This window comes from Pseudopipra pipra, chromosome 1 (genome assembly GCF_036250125.1).
Source record: "Pseudopipra pipra isolate bDixPip1 chromosome 1, bDixPip1.hap1, whole genome shotgun sequence".
In the NCBI taxonomy this organism is placed as follows: Eukaryota; Metazoa; Chordata; class Aves; order Passeriformes; family Pipridae; genus Pseudopipra; species Pseudopipra pipra.
Genome location: NC_087549.1, coordinates 146746045 through 146770816, shown reverse-complemented (window position 1 = coordinate 146770816; position 24772 = coordinate 146746045). Strand labels below are relative to the sequence as shown.

General features: G+C 44.6%; 1 protein-coding gene and 1 long non-coding RNA gene across 5 annotated transcripts in view; both read left to right on the top strand.

Annotated features, from left to right (window-relative positions):
* The window catches only part of DNAJB6 (DnaJ heat shock protein family (Hsp40) member B6), a 60422-nt gene extending 45433 nt beyond the window's left edge, over window positions 1–14989 (top strand). For 2 of the 4 annotated variants that reach the window (XM_064638071.1, XM_064638080.1), the window contains exon 9: window positions 5189–6403. In XM_064638071.1, the coding sequence (XP_064494141.1) occupies window positions 5189–5502 (314 nt within the window). In that variant the 3' untranslated portion in view covers window positions 5503–6403. Of the gene's footprint in view, window positions 1–5188; window positions 6404–6820; window positions 6861–13389 lie in introns of those variants that run through there. The other 2 variants (XM_064638096.1, XM_064638089.1) reach the window with 2 other exon arrangements.
* Window positions 6867–12513, top strand: LOC135403785 (uncharacterized). The gene is made up of 2 exons (XR_010425491.1): window positions 6867–9509; window positions 9550–12513. It is a non-coding gene; the product is annotated as an uncharacterized LOC135403785 (long non-coding RNA).
* Window positions 14990–24772: the final 9783 nt, after the last annotated feature.

The window sequence follows — 24772 nt, the reverse complement described above, 5'->3', positions numbered from 1 at the left end:
ATGAGATTTCCCAGCAAATGTCGGACTTTAGTCTCAGAAGAGCCCTGGTATCTTCTGCTAAGGTAGATATTAATACCAGAACTGCTGTAACAGTGGAAAAGTTTATCAGTAGAAAAACCTTATCAACAGGTTACAAAATTTGTACTGTGATCAACTTCAGATAAATGTATTTAAATGGGTTTTTTTTCTTTCACTTTTGATTTCTCCTTCCATCACAGCTCAGCTCTCCAGGGCAGCAGCGGATGTAGTTGAGTCATCAGAAACTCCAGTGCCCTCCATAGGCACAGGGTAAATTCCAAGCCTTTGTAATAGAAGGGGGGGAAAAAGTCAAGAAAAGCCTTTTTTTTTTTTTTTTCCTTCTGCACTCTATGTTGTCAGTCCACATTGAGAACAGCTCAGAGAGAGCTTACACTGCCCCTTAACTTTAAAGCCTTGAAGTATTAGACACTTTGCTGGCCATCATTCAAGAAAGATTAGAATGGAGTAAGTTTCCTGCAAGCCGACTTTGCACAACTGTATGGCTGGAGCTTGGCTCGGAGCTGTCCCGTCATTAGACAAACCTGAATGTCCCTCACCAGTTGCATCTCCTGATGCTGGTTACAGGAGATGTGGTGTTTGTGGCTCGGGAAGTCTTCCTTCAGATGAGCAAACTCTAGTGTGCCTACTTCTTTCCTAATACAGGGGAAAACCCTGATTATATATATCTATTTCTTGGGTGAGGTGTGTAAGAACAGAGCATGTGTTCCTGCCGTGCGGGAACCACGAAGGCTCCACTCCCTCCTGTGCGGGAAGTGACCTGGCAAATGCAAATCAGTGTTTCAGTATCCTCAGGATGTTTACCCTGGTTTGTTTTGCATATTTCTGCCATTACTGTCTTGCCATTAATTACTGCTGATTCCTGGTAGGATTTCAGTTCAATTCGAGGACATGCAAGGATGTTACTCAAAAGTAAAACAAAAATAATAATGCTGGCCCGTGCAGGGCTGCTTCCGTGTGTAGTGCTCCATGACTTACCTGTCCCACCTCACCTGGGATATCTCTGCCTTAGTGTTTTTGCTCCTGTGTCTTATCTCCATTTCCCGGGAAATGGTATTGGTGTAGCTGGCAGCTCCCCCAGAGCACCCACCTAGTCCAAGAATTGCACTCCCAGTTTGTGTTAGACATGTAAAATCGCTGTATTACCACATAAATACAGGTTGGCAGCGGCTGTTCTGATAACGATACCCTCGCGATAGGCAATATTGCCCTCTACTGGTTGGCTACAACTCGAAGGATCCCTGTTTTCCCCTTTCCGTGCAGCAGCTTTGGTATGAGAAATTATTTTCCAGCCCTTCTTGCTTGTAGCAGAAGGCAGCTTTTAGTCCTAACGCAGCTTTTTAGGATGCCACAGCTAGTGGTTCATTTCTTTTTCCTCAGAAGTTGCTGTTCATTTGGTGCACCAGAAAACCAAAGTGTAATTATTGTTTTTAAATGTTACTAGTAATGCTGAATCCTTCATTTTCAGAATTAACCCTTAGAAATGTAACTTCTCCCAGCTGGTTTTGCAAGTGAAATAGCTGCAAGGTTTTTAATTATTATTTGCATTAGGGGAATAAAATATTTTGCTTAATGCCTGGACGTTGATTCCAGCTGCCCCTGATAATTGCCCCCTTCTCTGCCCCAGCTGGGGTGGCTGCAGGATGAGCTGGCTCCAGGCACTGAGCTGGGTTAAACATAGGCTTGCAAAAAGAGTGTTATTTTTAACCTGGGTCAGTCCCTACTTGGGGTCACAGCGTGTCTGCCCAGGCTCTCACGTGAGTGTGCTGGTTTGGAGGCACAGGAGACGGCAAGAAGGAGGTGTTGGGGGAACTGAGGGCTGTTTAAAGCCTGAGCACGCCTGAAAGGTGCTTCTTGGGTGGATATTCCAGCTCTGAACTCAGGTATGCCCCTCCTCCTCCATACCAGCTGTCTTCCTAAAAGCCATTTCTAGGACAAGTATCACCACTGACAAAGCTCTAGCAATGTTTAAACACTTTTTAGTGGTGATGCTGTGGGGCTGAACTCTCTCAGAGTAAATGTCAAGTTTCCTGTTTCCAGTGGTACAGCTGTTTCAAATATGTTTAAATATGTAGAACAAGGGAGACCACCTGATGTCAGTTACGCTTTAGTTTTTTGCTGTGCCAGGAGTGCTAAAGGTAGATGATCAGAGGAAGATCTGATGGCTTATGCCGTGCACAGCACTGGAGTCAGTTCAGTATTTGAACCTCAGTTGACATGGTGTTGCACCATTTAATTTGTGGTGCTATCCTGCTGTCCCACAACTCATAAAGGGGAAAAGGTTTGGACAATTTTTTGGGGTCTTTTTGTAACTAAAACTTATCTTTGCCTTGGGGAGATGGAAAACTGAATGACTCCATTGGGTGATCAAGATGGATTTAATCGTTTTGATACTTGAAGGGAGCTTATAAGAAAGATGGAGACAGACCTTTTAGTAGAGCTTGTAGTGAGTGCAGGACTCGCACCGCTGCGACCCGGGTTCAATTCCCGGCCCCCCGGGCAGCTGGAGCTCGTCAGCCTTGTATGGCAATCCAGCTACGTCCTGGGGACCTCACTGCCACTGTCCAAGCTTTGCTCGGCCCCGGCAGATGAACCTCAGGATTAAAGGGTGGGCTCAGTTCAGCGCACGCTGTGTCTCACCTAAAAAATCCACTGCGCAGGCTCGAAGGGTTTATGACCTTTCCCAAATCTTCGCTTGCGAAGACTGGCCATTATTATTATTATAGTGACAGGACAAGGGGTAATGGATTTAAAGTGAAGGAGGGTCAATTTACATACAAAGAAGAATCGTTTTACAGTGAGGGTGATGAACACTGGCACAGGTTGCCCAGGGACTTATAGTGCTTCATCCCTGGAAACATTCAAGGTCAGGTTGTACAGGGCTCTGAGCAACCCGATCTAGTTGAAAATGTCCCTGCTCACTTGCAGGGGGATTGGACTCTATAGGAAGGTTGGACTCTGGGGGAGATGAGCTCTAAAGGTCCCTTCCAACTGAAATGTTCTATGATTCCAAAGGCATTCTGGTTCCCTGTGTCCAGTACTGAGGAGTTGTGTTAGTGTGTCTGACTGGCATGTCTCTGTGATGCATGCACACAGAGCTTCAAGAATGGCCTCAGCACGTTTCCCATTCCTGCATCTGTTTGCCAGTATAAATTTTAAACATACATCAAGACTTCCACATCAAAAGGAGAGCCATGCAGTTAGTGTTTCTGTGGGAAGGATCTCCTTTTTCTGGTGCACTATAATTTGTGAATACTCTTGACTCGTTTTTGTATGTGCAACTGATGTACTTGGGTTTCCTATGCTTTTCTTTCTTATTCTTGGAATTTTACTGGTTTATCTTCATAGACCTGGTATCAGCAGCCTGATACATGCTTCAGTGCTGTTTGTACAGTGTGTAAAATCCTGTAGCCTCTTATGGAAAATGGTGGCAATTCTGCGTCTGGAGTTCTCTGAGCTTTTCCTTGACCCCCACTTCTCGTAGCTGAAGTGCTGTGCCACATGTGAGGGGAAAATCACCATCTTGCCAGCCCTCTCCTACTGCAAGGAGAACCACACACCCAGGGTTTTACACTGGCACGATGCAGGCAGTCTAAATCCAGAGATCCTTGTCTTGCCGTTTGTGATTTTGTCCTATTTGCTTTGGAAGTGTGTGGGAGACCCCAGGGCACAAAAGCATTAGTCCTGAGGTGGGGATGGGCATTTAATCACCTGGGAAGAAGTGTCCTCTGCATAATACCCAAGCACATCAGGTGCTCAGACACACAGTAGGGGAATGTGAGGCACGTCCTGGAGTCCTCTTCTCCTGCAAGGCCTCGGGTGCCCGCACTGCACTGTGAAATGACTTCTTAAACATACCTTGCCTCCTTTTCCTCATGCGCTTGGAAGCCTCTCCCCCTGTACGATTACAAGGTAAAGACAATGGAACCTGTTGTGTTTGAGAGTGTTGGTGGTTTGGTGCACACACAAAGTGGGTATTCCTGCTCTGTCCCGTGTTGCGTCCGTGGTGCTTTTTCCATCTTCAAAGCATTTTCCAGCCATGAACTAAGAGCACACACATTAGCTGAGAGCACACACCCCTCCCTGAGCAGCTGATGCCGGGCACATCCCAGGAAAAACTTCCAGAATGTGACACACCACTTTTGATGCAAATAAAATGATGCCATATTTCATCAGCTCTCTTAAAAGTACTTAAGTAATTGAACTAATGAAACTTTAAAAAGCCTTTAAGAAACAAATGCGGTACACACCTTTGTTCTCACTCTTCCCCCCCCCCCTTTTTTTTCCCTCTCCCTTTCCCTTGCCCCTTATTTTCCAAGTTGAATGTCTTTTGTTGGCATTTTGGTATCTTACTGTTTGCTTTTCAATGTGTGGTTTTGCTGAGTTTTATGTGTGTTACGGGAGCTGATTTCTCTACTTTGCAGCACTGGTGCTGTTACGGTTTCTGCAGCAAAGGAAAGTGTCATCTGCCAAACAGCATGAGTATGACTGGAGTTACCTCATCTTTCATATCAGTTGGTGCAAACATTGGGTTTTATTTCCATTGTGTTCATTGGCCTGTGCTGTGTGTGCCTGCCTTGCCTCTGGACTGTGTTTACCTCTCAGCTTCAACATGATTTCTCATCTTCATGTGGTCCTTCACACATCTCCACCATCCTTCCAGCTGTGATGTCCAACATCTGGCCCCTCTGAACCCACAGTGGCTTTGTATCCTACCACCCCTGTAGTCAGCTTGGGTATTTATCCCTCCTTTCCCTTTAACTTTTCCTTGAGCAGGGCCAACCCTCCCTAGGCAGACAGTCCAGGTGAGGTGGGATAACATGCTCTGCACAGGACAGAAATATTGTCCAGGGCCATGTGCTCAGCTCCCTCATGCTGTCTTTTGGGAAAAAGGGAACAGTGGCCCCTGGGTTGTCATATCTACTGGATTTTTTGGGTAGCTTCAGTGTAGTGAGAGGCCACTGATGGAGCTTTCTGCTCCAGACCCTCCCTGAGCTGCAGATACATGGCGCTATCTGTGACTAACCGCAGCCAAGACACTAGTTTTGTGACCCCTAATGTCCAGCCCATTTTCGAGGGGTTCTTTTTCTTCAGGCTAAAATTAGGCATTTTGTGTGCAGCTCACTTCTCTTTCACTTTTTGCTTTTTTCAGGGGAGGCAGATGAAGAAGCCTTTGCCGAGGAGTGCCGACGGAGAGGACAACACGCGCTGCCTTCCCAGCCGGCCAACGCTCGCCTGCAGAAGTCTCACAGGCCTGCCAGTTCCCCTCGATATGCCTTTCATTTTAATAGTGATGAGGTGGAAGAACAGGATAGAAGCCGGGTCATGAGCAGCTTCGAGGCCCCTTTTCATTTATCAGGTGTGCACAAGCATGGTGGGGAGGAACAGGCAAAGGACGATCCATCAGCTAGTCAGAAGCCAAAAACAAAAAGCCAAGCAAGAAGTTGGTGCTGTGTATTGACTTAGTGTTAGCTCCTTGATAGATCATAAACAGCAGCTTATGTGCCTTCATCCTGCTTTAGCTCTGATCTTCCATTTAGCCTAGATTCACTAACGCCCTGGGATACTTAAGGATCCAGGGCAAATATTGTTGTGCTGCTGAAGTGCCTCTGCTCTTTGTTGTTAAAAGTGAAGGCCTTTTAGAGGTTAACTCATCACAGTACTTTGCACATTCATTTACTTAAATTGTGCTTGGCTTCCTTGTCCAAGGAGAAGTTCAGCAACTTGATACTATTTCTGGAAGCTGCAATTTTAGGCACCTAAATCTTAATAGAGAAGGCCGAGACCGTTCAGGCAAATGTGGCAACGTGGCAATTGTCCGGGTTATTTTTGGAAGTAATTAGTCCTTTGATATATTTCCAGTCTGTAATGTTTTGGCAATGTAGTCCAGAGGCTATCTTGGACAACAGACTCCTCATAACTACTTGATTTAATTGGAACCTGTGGTCAAAGATCATCCAGGACTGCCAGGACAGGTTTTTCTGATACATGAAGATGCCTTTCTGCTTGGATGCCCAATCCAAGGGCCCTTCTCAGTAGTGTGGGATTAGGCAAAGTGCTGGGAAGTGTGAGCACATGAGGCTCCTCAGGGTAAACACAGCACATGAAGAATATGCACTGTCCCCCAAAACAGGCACTCATGTACTCCCAGTGCTGCACCAACTTCCACTGTGTTTATGAGCCTTTAAATCTAACACTGCCTTCTGTATGGAAGACCTAAAACTACCATGTGGGATGACAGGTTGAAAAAATAGAAATGTTTAGATAAATGTCTTCCTGATCAGTTGCTGAAAGTTTTGTCTTTAAGGATGGTGAAGTTGAAACTTTTCCTTAAAAAAAAAAAAAAGTTACAGAGGCCTGAATGTAACCTCTGGGCTGGTGTCCTGAATCTCCCACTCAAGGGTTACAGGTTTGGTCTCCTGTGTCTGTAGCTGGCAAAACAAAACCTTGGCTGTGCCTTTGGAGACGTGAGGGTCTCTGCAATCATAGCAATACTCTGCAATGATTTCTGAAGGGCAGCTGAGGTTGACATGCACCATGCAATTTTTGGAGCAGTTTTTAAGATTGCTTAGGACTTTTTGCTGTGAATTTATTTATGCTCCAAGACGCACAAGTTTGCAATTAAAATTAATTTCCAGAAGTATTAGTGCAATCACAAAATCCTCTCTTCTACCAGTAGATTGTGAGTTACCATAAAAGACTCAGGGTGGAAAACTTGAGTGAAGTAAGACTAAGATTTTACTGTTGATTTAAATATTTTGCCTGCTGTTCCTCTGATGGACAGGGCTGCTGAAGGACTGGTCGGGTCAGTCATAAAAACCTACGTGAGTGTCTTAATCCCTCCTTGGGAAGTTTTTGCACGAGCCCTGGCCAGTAACGCCCTTGTCCTTCATGGGTGTTCACCTCTGCTGACTGCCTTGCCCAGAAAGGAGGCTTCACCAGCACAGCTCTGTAATTACAGAGGCCACTGACTCGCTCCCGCTTGGCTTCTCATCGATCACTGCGACAGCTGCCGTGCTTACACGGGCCAGCTTTGGGGGAGAACAGCATCTTTTTCTGCCTTGGTCCAGAGACCTCTCAATTCAGTGGAAAATTGTTAAGTCCAATGGCCTCAAACCAGGCACTGTTCCACCTCAAATCAGATAGTTTTGCCACCGCTGGTGTGGGGCCCTTGGCAGCAGGACCATGCAGCAGTTTTAGACGTTGTCCCAGTTGGAGCATCTCAAGCAAACCCTCAGTCATTAATGATTTACCTGCAGTGAAATGTTTTTTGTTTTTTGTTTTCCCAGCCCTAGGAATGGGACTGTTTGAGTTTTGATTTGTAAGTCTGTAGGAAATCTAAATGAAGGAGAAGGGGATAGGTTTAATTTTGACAATGTGTGGGAATCCCTCTGGAAGTGGCATCTCTCTAGTGCCCAAGAGGAAAGTCTGGCCAGCTCGTTTAGGCTGTCATCCAATATCCAGAGGTGAGATGAATCCTCTCCTTAGTCAGGATTCCAGTTGTCACAGTGGGTATTTAATAAAAAATTAGAGTTTATTTTGATTCTCCATCTAACACTTCGTGTTTTAGTGGAAGTTGCTCTGGAAGCTGTTCCTAGTTTTGTAATGGCCATTTAGAATAAAACTTCGCCTCTTGTGCTCTGAAGTCGCTGCATATCTCAAACAGTTTTCTAGCTCCAAACAAGGAATTTTTAAAATAATAATTCAGATACTGCAAGTGAAGTGCTCCCTGATTGTGTGATACGTGGCTGACGGGGGGATCTGAACTGTGTCCAAGTGACATTAATGCCAGCAGAGACATGGGGGTGGCAGCCATTAATGGTGGAGGTGGTGGTAACTTCCCCTAAAAAACTACTGCCCTGGATTTTTGAGAGTTTTGACCTTTATCCAGCAAGAATGGCTGAAATTGTTTAATTGTTAAAATACTGAAAAATACATGATACGAAATCTCATTACTTGGAAGATAATATTGCAAGGTTTGCTCTTCCTTTTAAATGAAATAGCTTGCATTAACCTACAACTTACAACATTAATTATTCATTTTTGCTGCATTTTTATCTGCTGGCATCTGTGAAGAGGAAACCACTCTAACAGAGCTAGCTTAACTAATCTTGATCCTTTCCTGGCATGGATTCCTCTTCTGGAAAGTTGAGCTATTTGTACTTTATTTCATCTTTAATTCGGTCTCTGTTCTTTTTACCAACATGTGGTTTCCTGAATTACACTTTACTAACTGCTAACAGCAATGTGCTTGGTTGTCCAAACTAATTACTTTATGATTCCATCACATACTTAGTTTTGGGCATGTAATGGAAAGAGAAAGGAAAGCAAAACCACTGTTTTCTATGGAAATCTAATATGTGAGGAATCCTGGCGGTGCAGAGATGGAGTTCCCTCTCCCTTTGCTCCACATCCCCTGGCTGTAACTGTGTGTGAGTGGGAACAGCCATACTCTTCTGGGGTGGGGGGTGGGAAGGCTGGCTGGTGGATTTGGAGACTGGCTGGTTGCTCCCTGGCTCAGCCCAGAGCTGCCTTCACGCATGGTGTTTTGGCTGCTGGTACGAAATCATCCCGTTACCCGTTTGCTTCCCATCGAGGATAGCTGGGTTGCACGTGGAAGGGCTTTCATGGCTGCATAGACCTGCAAGCTTTTGATTGCCATTTGGTAGTAAAACCTTGGAAATCTACTCAGTAATAGCATTACCTATACTATTACCTACCTATTATTACTAGGCAAGCAGGTTGTATCTGGCTTGGTATGTTCTTGAGGCAATTCTAGGCAGAATTGGTAATGAAAACAGCATGGTGAGCAAGCATGAAGGAAGGCCCCTGCAAGTTGCTGAAGCTTTTCAGTCCCCTGAAACATCAAAGTTGGGATTACATCACTGGGTTGGCCAGTGAAACTGGAGAACTCGCCCCTTGGATTTAACAGTGCAGATAATTAAACAGTGGAGCAGCATACCTAGACAGGGTGGGATGTTTTGTCACCTCAGGTCATTACGTAAAGGCAGGCTCCCTCTCCACAATGCTCCATGGCACGGGCAGGAGCTGCAGATGCGGTGAGGGAATTAGTAGGTCAGGTTGTGGTGTGTGCTGGGCAGTGGCTCAGGCTGAAAGGAGGGGATGTGAAAGTGTGGTGCAAAGCTGTAATTGCTGAGTGAGTCACGTGTCTGAAGTTATAATGAAGCTGTGATCTGGAGTGAATTTTTATAATGGCATATGTGAGTGTGGTCAGTCTGAAATAACAGAGGGTGGCTGCAGCTCAGAAGTAAGCTAGCTGCCTTTGAAATTGCAATTTATTTTTTTGAATAGAGAGACATTTCTAAGAGCAGAAAATTAGAAAGAGCACTACATAACCCACCTTGAAAGTGCCTTGCTGCCTTGTTAAAGCTCTGTGTGAGTGTTGGGGCCATTACTGCTTCCATGGTTTGAAGGAGGGTAAAAGACTGGCCACAATCTTAGCAAAAAAATTAGTAGATCTTGGAAAACATTCTCTGGGACTTGAGCAGAAAGCGTGAATCCCTCCCATCCCCAACCTCAATGTTTCACTCTGAAAGTGGAATGAGATTCCTCCAAAGTCTTCACCTTTGCAGATCTTCTGTAAAGATCAGGCTGTGGCCTTCATTGCTGACTGATATGGGTCAAGAGGCAGCAACACTGCATGTTAATTGTGAGTTGTGACTGAACACCTTGTTTCCCTCTGCTAATTCCTGTGCTCCTCTGTGCTGGCAGAAGGAAGGAAGGTAGAGCAGGCCCATGGCTGCTCTCTGCTCTCTGGTGGAGCAGGCAGATGTCAGGCAGGGCAGGAAGAAGTAGGATACCAGAAATGTGTTGGGTAGGAGTGTTTTCCCCAGGACACTTGTGCCTTTGGATCGGCTGCCCGATGTGCACACCTCCCTCGCAGTTGCCACCCAAGAATGTGATGAGATTCACAGTCAGTGACTGAACAAACTCGTGACTTTGGGAGGTGCAGATGGCAGGGAGGTAGAAAACCAGAAGGAAAGTCAATCTAGGACACAGCGGAGAGGCTTCCCAATTTGTTTTGGTCCTTGCGGAGCGGGGGTTGAGGGGGTTACACCTAAGTGTTGTTGGAAGTTGTTTTCAGCTTTCAGCACCTTTATGAAAGCTGCAGTAGCTTCTGTGCTCCTTATGGTTCTTCTGGAAGTAGAAGAGAAGGAGATGAAATGGAAAGAGTGGGTTAGCTGTTACTGTTTGTTTTAAATAATAATTATGCAGGTAGTAAACTAGGTGTAATTCCAGATGGTGTGGATTCTTGCTCCATCCATCTCTGCTCCTGGCAGCTGACAAAAGCAAGAAATACCAAGTTAGGCTGATATCTATCTGCTTTTGAGTGAATCTGTTTTCCAAACGTCACAGCTTGGGGAAGCTCTCAGAAACCTGTTCTCCCTCCACCTTGTGATGCATTTCTGGAGTTGAGATGGCGAACAATTGCTTCTAAGGGTGGAAATTTGAACAGCCCTTCTCCAAGACCAGGACTGTTTGGCTGAAGCCAGTTCAGCCTGGCACTCACTATGGGAAGTTTCTATGGACACTTTGTGATGCTGGTGACTCGCCAGGACACAGGCTTACTGCAAAGTGATCAAATAGTTGTGGGGCTGCTGCTTTCTAATTCAGATTTTGTTGTTTCATGACTTTGGGGCTAGTCTTGTAACCAAGGCAGCTAAATATGCTTTTAATTAGTGCTGGTTGAAGTATTTGAGTGAAATACGCACCGAAGAGTTACATCTTTAGTGTGCAGTTCTTATTTATGTTAGGAGCTGGTTTACTTGTTTGGATCAGGTTTTTGGCTGTTATCACCCAGCGTAGCATCACTGGAGCTTACAGGCTGGCAAAGTTTGACCTATCCTTTCTTCTTAGCTGGGAGTTGAAAAGGAAATGGTAGAGAGTGAAATTATTTATCACAGCAGGCTCAAAACAGAAAAGACCTGGCACTTTTCTCTTGAGGAATACTCTGTATTTCTTATCTTCTACTTCGGCCAATCTGTTTCTGTGTGTCAGTGATAAAAGAAAGCTTGAAAGATTTCCACTTTTCACCCTTATCATTCTGAAGGCTGGTAGGAGACCATGTTGTCAAAAGCTTAAATATCTTCATACCACATTAACTTTTGAGTTGTTTCATTTATAAGACAATGAATTATGTGACATTCACTTCAAGTCATAATTTACATTGACTCACAGTATTTTTAAGGAAGGGTTGCTTTCAAAGGAACTGCTTTCAAAATCTCAAACATTTGAAGAAAATGGACTGGTACAAAAAAAAAGTATTATGTTATAAAATAACAGCATCAAATGCAATCATGCCTGGATGTGGAAGCCTTTTAGAAATACCAACAGTGTTTTGAGAATGAAAAATGCAAAAATTATGACGCTAATAACCTGCTAGAGTTTAATGACCCTTTCCCAAATATCTGTGTTAATGTTTCATAGCTATTATTTGAACTAGTTCTGATCAGCTGATATGACGCTGTTTTTCCCTCCAGTAAAGGGAAGAATCCTTTGAATAACACCCCCTGGATGACTGATTCTCAGGAGTCAGCATGTCTCTTCTGCCTCCATTGACCTCTGTGGGAAAGCAGAGAGATGCTTGATCTCTTCTGGGATGGGTGCCTTACTCAGTAAATTGAATGCCAAGGGATCCTATTTTTGGTGATGTATAGGTGACTGAGGGGCTGACATGGAAGGAAACTTCCTGGATGGATTCTAAGTGAGTGCATGTTCACACAGTGTCCCCAGGGACAGGATTGTAGCTCAGGGGGTGGCAGGGTGCAGGGAAAACCCAGCGTCATCTGCAATTCTGCAAAGCACTGCCAGTTTTCTCTTCCTTAAACAAGAAAACTGGTTTCCATGCTAACTTTGTGCAGGCTGATCGCTCATGGCAGAATTTCTAAATAAATATCCTGCCTCTTGAGTCAGGCGATTGCAAAAGGTGAAGTCATGCTGTTGATACAGTGTAGGAACTAGAGTGATAACCTAGAACAGTTTCCCTTTGCTACAAGGGAGTGTATTTCCTCTAATGCATAAGCCTTTGATAACATCTCAAATGGTTTTAGCCTAAAAACTTATCTCGTGGTTCTTCCCAAGTCTTAAGCTTAAACTGAAGAACTGCAGATCTGCCGTGGGCACATCTCTAATTGCACTTGGGAGGAGCTCTGATGAGGAGCAAACTGCAGCCACAGCATGGCTTTGTGCTCCTCCAGCCTCCCACCACTTCCTTTTCCCATCTTAATTTTGCTCTTGATACTAAATTGATGGAGAACCACGGCTTCCTCAGGGCCATCTCTGCCTGCCTGCTGACAAAATGGAGGGAACAAAGAGATTTCCATACTGGCAGAGCTGTCCCCTTCCAGGGTCATTCCTCTCACTCCCAGCCCTGCCTCTCAGCTGGCTTGCAGCAGCTCATCCTCTCTATGCTGGCCCCAATCACTGGACTGTGCTGATTCCCAGTGGCAGAGCACCACTGAGCTGAAATATCCCTCCAGCTGTCTGAAAGCACCACAGAAGGACTGTCTGAGGGAAATGTTTACTGGCTTTCAGTTTAGATTTATGAATGCACCTGGGTAGATTGTGGTGGTTCACACAGTTCACTGCCTGTGCAAGTCTGCCAGCAAGTTGGATTTTACTGCAAATTTGAAGGAAAAGGTGTGATGCACAGCAAGAACTGTTTTTCACACATCATTGTGGGGGGAATAAACCATTGGAATGATGATCACATGGCTGGAAGCTTGTGCCTACTGAACCTGTAGCAAATAATTGTTGCTTGAACTCAATGCTTTCATGCACCATTGGAGCTGCAGTAGAATATAACCTGTGGTGCATAGTTAAGCATGAGCAGGCTGATGACCAGCATAGAAAATATATATTGGTGAACACTGAGCACCTTCTTATTTACTCAGGATTCTTGGTATTCCCTAGTCTTAAAATGGAAATGCAAATGTCGTGGTAACTCTGACTACTGTGAGCAGGAAATGCCAGTACTTAAATAGCTCCTGCTGTATAAGTCTTATTTATTGCTTCCGTTTCAAAAATTATTCTAGTTTTGCATGTGCTCTAATTTTGAAGCTTTTCCTGAATGGCTTTGAAGTATTTTGAAAGTTCTCCAGATCTTTTCAAACTTCAAAGATTGGTAGTGTTTTCTTTCTATCCTATGTAAGGGGTATAGTAGAACGGGGGATATAGTGGAAATGGTAGTTAAAAAAAAAACCCAATACAATACATTAGGAAGCCAGACATTTTCTTTAATATTCCTTAAACCATTCAGAGAACATGTGCTTTTGCTAGAGGGAAAAGTCCATGAATGCTGTGAAAAGTGTTTTACAAGCCATGTTTCCTCAGGATACAAAGAAGTCAGCAAGAGGAGGAAGCAGAAGCAGAGAGAGGAACAGAAGAAGAAGAAGTCAACCAAAGGGAGTTACTAAAATGGACTTCTCTGCTATGCCAATACCTTTATAATAATGACAACTTCATGTTACCTTTGAGCGCACCTCTTTTGTGTATATTTTTTGATTGTTCACACTGCTAGCAAGGAAGTGACTCATGTTTAAAACTGTACTAAAATTGCACTATGTTATTCCTTTTAGTTTCATGGAGTGGCTTTCTTGCCAGTCAGGTTAGGGAATTCGGACGAGGCTGGTCGAGGTTAGGAGTGTTTTATGTTCGAAGATTGGAAGGCATTACAGAATTTCTTGCCTCTTCCTTCCCTGGGACTAAAACGACTCTGTTCTAGTGTTTGTTATTTGTCTTGTAGGAGACAAAGGGTTGTGCAAATGTCTGTTTGTTTGGTCGGTGGCATCAACATCAGGCCTGTTAAAAGAGGAGTCCTGTTCAGTCATGTCATTGGGAATGGGACTGAGACATGAGCTCTTATAGGGTAATTTATGCAAGCTTAATAAGAGATTTTTATGGTTGGGGTTTTGTTTAGTTTTCCCCCCCCAGGCTGAGCAGTTTTGTCCCTGATATTAAAATGTTCCTACATTTTAGACTGTATCCTGAGGTTATATCCTCTGATTTTAAGAAGCGTAGTGTAAGGATGGCCTCCTGTATGTACTCCTACTGATTTCTTTAAGCTTAGTTGACTCCTGATGAATAATTTAGTGAAATCATTCCTTATTTTAAAAGTTTATTTTCAGAACCTAGAGACAAATGATCCAAGTGCTACTTTAAAACTGCTCTTTGTTTCTGCTGAGTAGGCTTTAGATAATAAACATTTTTTCAGCATCCATATAAGATTTTATCCAGTTGTTTCTGCAAAGAACTTATACTTTTATGTATGAAAATGTTTTACATCAGTTTTATTGCAGGACTAATTTTTTTTTAGCTTGAAAAGATGTCTTAGATTTAAAATAAATACGTATTTTCTGGCAAGATGACTTCCTTGCTTCCCGTGCTTGTCTCATGTGCATGACACATTGCTTCTCTTAACCTTTCAGTGTGTACAGAGCCCTTCTGTTGCCTTTAGCATTTACCTGCATGTTTCTTGTCAGTATGTTGTCTCCTCTTTTTAACCTCCAGATAGGAGTTAGCAGCTTATGGTTTTGTTTTGTTCCTTTTGTCTTCCTCTTGCCAATACGTTGTTGATGTAACAGCCTTAAACCTGGCAATATTGAAAGTCCACAATTCCTGGAGAAACTCACTCGTCCTAACATTTAAAAGATGTAGGAATGCACATAATGGTGTAAGAGAGAAGCTAAACAGAAAGTCAAGTCTGCATTTTAGCATGGTTTGATATAACAGATTCTGGTGTCTCTGGTATCTGAATGGTTTAGCTTCAATTACCCCATGTAACCCTCTGCAAGCATAGAGTTTGTGAACTCTGTTAGGGGATGTAAATTACGGTTACTATCAAATACGACTGAGTACCAGTTTTCTGTCACTTAAGTACCACTTTTTTTGTGCAGTGTTACTAATATTTAAAAATAAAGAAAATCTGCCTTTACACTTTGTCCTCTTGCACTGTATTGTAGACTGCAGCTGGCATCAGTTGTCTCTGTATGATTTCCATTAAAGTTTAGGCTGTAAGCACAAGGGGGAGAGTCCACATTCACACAATGCCCACAAGCATTCCAGGTAATTCCTTTTGTTAAATTCACAAGCAACTTGTTACATTCTCTGTGTCAAATGGCTAATACTGGAAAATGAGGGTTCTTTCTGGCTGGAAACATCTCTATGAGGAGCATGTACTTCAAGCAGAGCTTGCACATTTGGCATGCAAGGAATATTCATCCTGAATAATGCACAACAGTGAACCGCATCCTGGTTAGGTTGCTTCCCATGCTCTAGGAGAAATGCCCCCCATACATATTCCAGTGTTAAGCTGTTACTGCTCCTTATTCGTTGGGAACATGGTACTGCTTTGAAAAAGCAGGAGAGATGTAGGAAGGGAGAGGTGACAGCAGCATAGGGCTGGTCTCCCTGAGGCTGTCCCTGTGCTGTGAGCAGCCTCACGTAATAGGACAGAGTGGCTCCAGATCAGGAATGTGCCTTGAAGAGTTAGAGCAGGTTGAGATTTGGTACATAAATATCTTCTTGACTCAATCCCTGTGTTAGGCTTGATGGAGGTGGATAGAGCATTAATTAGGAGACCTGCAGGCAGGCTCTAAATTAGTTAGGAAGCCTGTCTCAACAAGGGCATCCTCATCCCACTGGAAGACTGCTGGCATGCTTGCAAGGTGGCCTCCTACGCCTGGCGCCTTCCACTGGGAGAAACTCCTGGGAAACACAGAGCCCCCAGAGGAGGGAACCACGGGCTTCATCTTTCCTGTACCTAGAATCTGCCCCAGCTTGCCCAAAAATTAAGAGATGTGGGCCCATGGCCATTAAGTCTAATTCATTCCTTCTCAGCCTAATTATTTCTGGATTTTAGCTGAAGGGTAACTGGTTAACTGCACACCATGAAGCGTGGCTGCAGCACTGTGCTCATGTGGCTGTGCTCCTTGCAGGACAGCCTGGATGTGGTGCCACGTCTGGATGAGCAGGCACATATGTGAGGTCTTGTATCCCAGTGCATCCATCTCCAAAGGTGAAGGCTTCATGATGAGGTAGTTACTTAAATATGTGTTGGGGCAGGAAAAAATGCAGGTGGGTGTGAGACACCACAGCTGATAACAGATGATGCTGGCCCAGAGTGGCTGTGAATAAATGTATTGTGAAAGTTGGGAAAAGATTCTTGCCCATCCCACAATGCTTCTGTGGAAGAGCTGAGAACAGAAACAGCTAGTTTAAATCACCTGATGTGATTTATAAAATGTGTTGCAAAATGATTCTTCACAGAGCAGATACCTGGGCTCGAAGACCCAAAATGTGTCCCATGAGAAAATTAATTTACTAGGGTAGAGAACAGTTGAGTAACAGCATAATTAAAAGGATACACTGAAAGCAATTTTATCTTAAGATAGAGGGGACAAAATTGCAAACAAACAAAATGCTGACAGATAAATGTTCTTGCTCCTCACTTGGAAGTTGTCATTGTGAAAACTGTTTAAATTCAGTTGCTTTTCCACACCTTCTAGAGATGTGCACAGTCTGCTCTTTGAACTAAGGTTTGGCAAGACTTTGACCTGAAATAAATGATCTCAGAGCATGTAGGTGTCAAAATGCTAAAAAAGTATTTTTCAAATTTTTGCCCAGTCTCTGCTCTGTGCTGGTGCCACCTTTGTGGGCAGCCTGCAGACCTCTACATCCTACTCCTACAGGTAACACAAACTCTGTTTTCCTCTGTCATCTTGCCTTTCTTTACTGAGACTTGCTTTTTCCCCAAATTTCAAACCATCTCATGAGCCTTTGTATGTACTTCTGAAATAAGACACTGAAAAGATGTTTCTTTTGAAGAGTCAGATATCCAGAAAATGTGCAGTGATCATTAGGGAAGCGTAAAGTTACCTGTTTTCCCAACCACATCTGAAACATGACTCATACCCACTTGTTCTTCAGGAATGTTCCTAGACATGTGCCATCAAACTGGTGCCTATCAAGTGGTGGGATTAGCTTGTTACTATATCAGATGTCATTGTTTTATTCTGCCCATGAAGGAATCTATTCATTTACAATTCCCCTCCTTTGTTTTGTGTGCTAGTTGCACGGGAATGCGTATTCCTGGGATGCACAGGTTAGTCCTTCCTGCATTTCAGATCTCAGTTATCTTCCTTTTGTGCAGCCCCACTCTTTGTGTCCAAACTGAGCTCACATTTTAGTGCTCTCTCACGTTACCTTGCCTGGGGAGCACCCTGCTGCCCTGTAACTCACATACTGGTGGGAGGGGGAGGGTGGTACAATTGCCCGCGATTAGGTATATTTAATTCTCCTCTTTCCAATGAGCAAGTTGGAATCTGGCCTTAAGAGACTTTTTATCACTATTTGCAAAACTTTCCTAGTTGCTACCTGTTGCACTGAAAACTCTAGGCAAGGCAATTTTCCTCTCCACTGATGAGAAATAAGAGAGGGAACTTACAGCCACATACAAATCTCAATAAACGTTCATGTTTGGAACTATGATCGGCTCACCTGCCCTGTGTCATCACACTTTGTCTTCCCACAAGCTTTTCTAGCCAAAAAAGATTAGGTGGGGTGTTGGAAAGTGTCAGTTTTATTAAGTATCTTGTTGGTGCCTTCTTAGCCACCAGCTGTTCACCACTGATAGCAGGAGAAGCACTTCTGAAGTGGCTGAGCTGACATGAGATGACATTTCCAAGCGTGGGGTGGGTTACTTTGCTGCTCTCATCACGACAAGCAGAGACTGATCATGTCATTTGGCACATCTTTAACTACAGTGTAAAGTATCCCAGACTTTACTCCCGCCTCTTCCTGAAGGTCTCATGTTGTCACTGCAGAACCAGCCCAAAAACAAGAAGTGAGAGGAAGATCAAAACACAAGCGCTCATGAACCTGAATGCTTCGATTTCAGGGAAACGCCTCCATATCTGCCTGGAAGTGATCACAGATTTTCTAGGATGTCTTCAAGGAGGGACCTCACTGCACTGTCTGGATGTCTAATTGCATCTCCTCAGTCTGTTTCCACTGGCATGCACATGCACCTTTCTACTGAAACAGCAGATGTCATTTTTTCCATGCCTTGTTTGGGAAATGCTCATCCTTTTGTCAATGCAGAGCTGTTTGCTTGTTCTTTAGACTGCCAGTGGTTGCAATTTAATGAAGTGTTATCTGGCAGGTGTTATTTTTACATAATCTCAATATTAGAGAGTTGCAGTTGGGAAAATTTCTTTTAACTTAATAAACAAAACTTACTTTCAGGTTTTTAAGATGAAAACCAGCATGGCAAAATGGTAGATCACGGTGAAGCCAGTGTGCACATACACCCCTAAAATGTAATAAGGTAAAATATATGAAATATGTGTTTCTACCTGATTTTTTGAGTCCAAATGTGTGACATTTTGGGATGGTTTAATATGTTAAGCTGAGCAGTGCTGGTTGCATTGAGAACAAGAGATAGTGTGAAGCCTATTGAATAGACTTCGTGCTGAGAGCTGAGGAAGGGAAGGAGCTCTAAGGAGAGGTTGAGGAGCACTTAGCAAACGCTTCCCATGGCACCTGGAAGGGATATTCACCAAAGAGGATTGACTTGATCCTGGCAGCAAACACAAGCTACAGCCTGCCCTGCTGGTAGTGTTGTGACAACATGGGTTTTACCGCTTTGGGATTTGAGGTGAGGAGGTACCGGCACTAGAGCCTCCCCATTGCTGTGAGTCAGGCTTTGTACCCATGGAAATGATTTGTCAGCTGCCTGGCCCACTGTCCTGTCTTTGACAGTGACTAATGGTAGATGCCTAGGGGAAAGCACAGGAACAGGCTAAGCGTGTTGTACCTCACCAAATGTTTTCCCAGCTGTGGCACTCTGGGGGTCAGAGGCTCCTGGATCCAGAAATGGTCTTTCTGTTGCTCAGTATTTTTTTTCCTCAATACCCATTGTCCTCTGACAAGGCATTCCTCATGTGACTCCACTGGGTAATGAGATAGCCCCTCTCTTACACCTTCCTTTGGGTTCCTCCACTCCTCCATCCCAGCATTGGAAGAGACACTGCACACCAAATCCTCATTCACCTTTTCCATGGCACTCATGATTTTACACTTTTCACTCATGCCAGCCTTTGGTTAACTCTTCTATGCCTCAAGAGGTTCAGCACATGGAAGCATTCCTCCCAGATAAGCCTCTTCCTACCTTTGATCATCCTCTCAAGTTGGGAAAGCTTAATAAACAGCAGCTTCATAAACTGTGATGACCATCCAGACAAGCATGTTACCCACTTGTATTCCCAATCGACAGAAAGAGAACCAGGCCCTGCACACCCCGGGATGCAGGAAGAGCAGACCAACACCTGGGGCCTGGCTCTGATGCCCTCAGTCTCACCAGGCTCTCACAGGCTCTGAAATACAAACACATGAGCTCATGGCAGTGATGATATCTCATCTCCAGAGCGTGGTCCCACACACCTCCCCACCCCCTCAGCCGAAATCGCGTCACAGGGCATTCCTTGGCAGCAGATGGGATGGGCACCTCCTGACTCAGGCACAGCTCCTGCCACCACTCGTTGCTCCTCCAAGGATTAGCTGTCTGTGCCTCCTCTTGGCTGGCAGCACCCAGGCTGTGGGGTGTGTTGCCACTGCCAGTCTGCCTGCTCTCATGGAAACCCTGCAGTGGCTGAAGGATCCCTGCCAACCAGGGAGGTGAGTCCAGAACCTTGTGAAGGCACCAAGCTCCCCAGTTTCCACAGCACTGCCTATGCCAGTGCAACAGCTTTTCCACTTCCAATCCCTTCTTGTCCAATATGCAGAAGATTTTTCTCATCTGTAACAATCTGGGCTGTGATTTCCCCATTCCCTTCAGCATCTTTTGGGCAGGGACAGCTGCATGCAAGTGTTCACTTACAGGGTTTTTGGGTCATTGACGTCATTTGGGAAATCTTAAATGCCTGGGGAGTTAATTATGAGGAAACATCAGTGATGGGAGGATCCAGAGAGATGGGAGGGTGCAGGACATCAAACAGTAATTCTTGAAAGGGCAAAGGCAAAACTAACCCACCAATCCGAGCCCCTAGAAGGTTGTCAAAGCTCAGAGTGTGTTTGGCTCTGCATTCTGGTTCAGATCCAGCTCCACAATTTTTCCCAATATGTTTTTGCCCTCAGTTCAGACACAGGCTCGGGTGATGGGTAACCCCTGCCTACTATGCCTCTGCTCCAGCCCTGCTGTGGTGTGCAGGGAGGAGTTTTTTGGGTGCACCTGAGCCTCTTTTTTCTCACCAGGATCCAGGTTTGGTGGTGGCCTTTTTTTAATCAACAAAATTACTTCCCTTGGAACCACAATTTTTCTATCATGAATTCTTAGGAAAATGTTATTCAACTCGTGTAATGCAAGTCTGAGGTTGCATTATGAGATGAATGTGAGAGAACGTGATGGTAATGAGTCACCTCATATCATGTTTTATTGTGATGTGTCAGTTGAGAAAGGTAGAGAGCTATAGGTGTTTCTACCAGCCCAATTATGAAACAACCTCTAGTTCATGCAGAGATTACTAAGTTTTTCCTAGGTTAGTTTAGCAGATAGGTTTAGGTCTGTCATTTAGCAATGTTTGTTTTTAAGTTTCTAACAATAAGCTGCCTCAGAATCTATTTTCCACCCAAAAAAGTCATTGCTCTTTTATTAGCAAGGATTAAGCTTGCTCAGATATTCCAGTCATCAGGGTGAGACTGTCTGTCTTGGCGGATGGGAAAGTTTGTGAGATAGCCTTTATTTTAGGATTACCTTCTGCTGGCATTGACTAGAAGTGGGTGATGATGCCATTGCCCATTGCTGCTGAGAACTGAGAATATGAAGGTATGATTTGAAAAGTCAGGAGGTTAAAGACTGGCCATATTCTTCTCAGTTTAATCCAGAGAGTGGCAGATGCCCTGACAAAGATGGAAGTTTTCAAGGTAGGCTTTTTATTCCCATCCCTGCTGTCTGTGTTGCTGCTGCTCATTCAGAAGTACACAGGACCCTTCAGGACATTGCAGCAGCCCTGGGCATGAAATCATGTCTATGGGATGTGGTTGATGGAATCAGTGGAGATCAATTGGTCTTGGTCCCTCTGCACCTCTGGTCTGGTGAGACCTTCAGCCAACTGCTTTGCTTCCTGCTGAAATACCCATGGATTTGCCAAGGCTGCACAAGCAAACAGCCCCTCAGCTGGGCAGTCTGGAAGTACCTGGTGTGCATGATCTGCTACGGTGGTGGTGGATGAGGCTTTTTTTCTTTTTAAAAGCTTGAGTAAATGCTGAGGATAAGGATTTATATGTTCAGCTTTTGTTGTTGTGCTATTTATTTTGACTACCAGTGGGCTCAGTGAGGTGGGGCTGTAGTTTCTAGCCCCTCACACGGGGGACAGATTCGGGGCAGGCATAGGTGTCTCCTCTCCCACAGCCCTGTGCCTGCTCCTGACCACTGCTCTCTGGCAGTCCCTGTCCCTTTAGACCTGTGTCTTTCTGCAGCAGAAAAACTCAATTCAGTGAAATGCTCTGGGGCTTTCACTGTGTCAATAAACAGAGGCCAGGGCAGGACCTTTCCCTTCATTTTTGTACAACAGTTTGAACTGCCCTTCTCAAAGTGTCAGTCTCGCACCATTAACTCCGTGCAGCCCCGGTTTCAGGAGAGGGTTTCCTAGCGGGGTTGTAAAGGTTTCAGAGGAGGTATCCAGGGAGGGAAGCTGAATAATGGAAATGTTAACAGACCTTTCATTACACTCCCGATACATCATTACTTAATTTCTCTCTTTTTGTCTCCTGTTTTTATATTTTTTTCCCTGATCAATAGCATTCATCCTACTCAGTGAACAGGCTTGATACTGTTTTTATGGTGTGAAAATTACTGTTGCTTTGACTGGCTCCTATTACCAGGTGACACTGCTTGGCAGAAAACAATGAATCTTCCTATTATTTGGAAAATAAATGTGATTTATGGGACCAGCAATTGATAGTGGTCTGTGTCTTGCCATCAGCGTGCTTGCCTTCTTGAAATAAGGCTTTTACCTTTGGAGCGTGAAGGCTGTTTGTCTAGTGCTGCAGAACAATTTATAATATATATTTTTTAATCTCAGCTTTTATTAAGGGTTTTTTAAAAGATGATAAAGAAAACATCTATTGTCATTTTAAGGGTTTGATGCCTACACAGAAAGCAGTTGTGTAGGTGTGAAGTTAAATACACTGGCAGGGAAAGACACGTTGTGGATGCTGGAGATGATGGAGGGAGGAAGAGAAAGGGGAAAGCTGATCTGAGCACCTGCTATTGCTTCCCTTCACTCACTGTAGAGATGATGGTCAGCACTGAGGGTTTATTATTAAAATCCCACAATACCGATAGCAAAAACGGAACCAATTTAACTGCAGGAAAGCAGAACCACTTCCCCTGAGAACTGTGCAAGACAGTGCCCAGAGATGTCTGGGGAGGCCCATGAGGCTGTTCCTGTTTTTTCTGTTCTTTCTTGCTCTTTTGCAGCAAACTCTGCTGCCTACTAGTTGGCCTTGGCTGTCGTGGGCCAGCTCTGCTCCCAGCCCTCTCCCTCCAATGCCCATGCAGAAAATCTCTTGCACTTCTTAAAGAACGAGTAAATAAAGATCTTACCTATTTGGGGACAATTTTTGTGCCTCTCTTAGGGCAAAGGAACTAAGGGAGCTCCTCCATCCCTTTGGATTACCTTTTTTAAAATTAAAAAAATTAAAAATAGATGTGGTGTGGTGGGTTGACCCTGTCTGGATGCCAGGTACCAAAGCTGCTCTATCACTCCCTCCACAAATGGACAAGGGAGAGAAAATATAAGGAAAGGTTCATGAGTGGAGATAAAGACAGGGAGAGATCACACACCAATTACTGTCATGGGCAAAACAGACTTGACTTGGGGATATTAATTGAATTTATTACTAACAGAATCAGAGCAGGATAATGAGAAGTAAAACAAATCTTAAAAACACCTTCCCTCTACCTCTCCCTCCTTTCTGGACTCTACCTTCTCCTTCCCAGCGGTGCAGGAGACAGGGAATGGGAGTTGCAGTCAGTTCATCACAGGTTGTTTCTGCCACTACTCAGGGAGAGGAGTCGGAGTCCTTTCTCTGCTCCAGTGTGGGGTCCCTCCCATGGGAGACCTCCACAAACTTCTCCAGTGTCCTTCCCACAGGCTACAGTTCTTCATGAACTGCTCCAGCGTTGGTCCCTTTCTATGGAGCGAAGTCCTTCAGGCACAGCCTGCTCCAGCCTGGGTCCCCATGGGGTCACAAGTCCTACCAGGAAAACCTGCTCCAGCATGGGCTTCTCTCTCCACAGTCCACAGGTCTCTGCCAGGACCCTGCTCCAGAATGGGCTTCCCACAGCTTCACAGCTTTCTTTTCAGGAATCCCCCTGCTCCAGCGTGGGTCTCCTCCGTGGGCTGTGAGTGGATCTCTGCAGACCCGTGGACGCCCCTGGGCTGCAGGGGCACAGCTGCCTCACCATGGCCTTCACCATGGGCTGCAGGGGAACCTCAGCTTTGGTGCCCTGAAGAACCTCCTGCCCCTCCTCCTGCACTGTCCTTGGTGTCTGCAGAGTTGTTGCTCTCACGTATTTCCACTCCTCTCTTCTCCGAGCGCAGTTACCTCTGCATAATGATTTTTTGTTTTTCCTTCTTAAATATGTTATCGCAGAGGTGTTACTGTAATTCTTGATGGGCTAGGCCTTGGCCAGCAGTGTGACCATCTTGGAGCTGGCTGGCATTGACTCTACTGGACATGGGGGAACCTTCTGGCAGCTTCTCACAGAAGCCACCCCTCTAGTCCCATCATCCGCTACCAAAGCCCTGCCATGCAAACACAATGCGTGTGGCCTCCAAATCCCCTCAACTCTTTGGTTTATTCCAGGCTTAACAATGATTTAAACTACAATTTTGGTGTATTTACACAGAGAGAGGCTACTGTCTGACTGAGTGCATAATTCAGCACCTCTGCAAGTGGTTATAGCTGAAGTCAAACCCTGAGCTCTTCCTCATAGTTGTGTCTCCCATGCCAAGGTCAAGCAGACACAGCCCCCAGGGCAGCAGAGTGATGGGTCACCTCAGCGGGGCACAGGGACCCCACAACTCCAAGCGTGGATGTTCTGGGAGAGCTGCAATGCCCCAAACCCCAGATGCTGGGGGCCACCCGCCTGATTCCTGTCCAGGGTGAAAGTTTTCACCTCTTAGGCATCAACTAATCAGCCAATGATTCTGTCCTACAACACAATGCACATGTTTTTTTTCAAAATTACTTGTAAGAAAGCCCCATGTCCAAAAAAGGTACATCTGCATATTTGCACAGGAAAGGATGAACACTGAACATGCACCTATTACTGCTGCACAAAGGGCCAGTGACACAGGGCCCAAATTATTTTCCTGTAGAGACTTGAGCTGCTCAGAAAAATAGTTAACCAAGAGACTTTCATTAAGTTATTTTGATGAAGATGAATGTTTCCTTAGGAAGCAGGTACATCAGACCAGAAGAGTTTGACCATTAATTTTAAAAAGTCAATTTTCTGTCAGAGTTGTATTTTGGAGCTGTTTTACTATTCCTTCCTGACAGCCTTCTTGTTCTGCTTTTGGGCTGATTTCTGATCAACCAGAAGTGAACACCTGAAAGTTGTTTCTTTCTCCATAGAAATAAATATTCATGCATACACATCCACATGTATATGGACCTTAAGCATCTTTCTGGATGTTTTTGCCTACTTAGG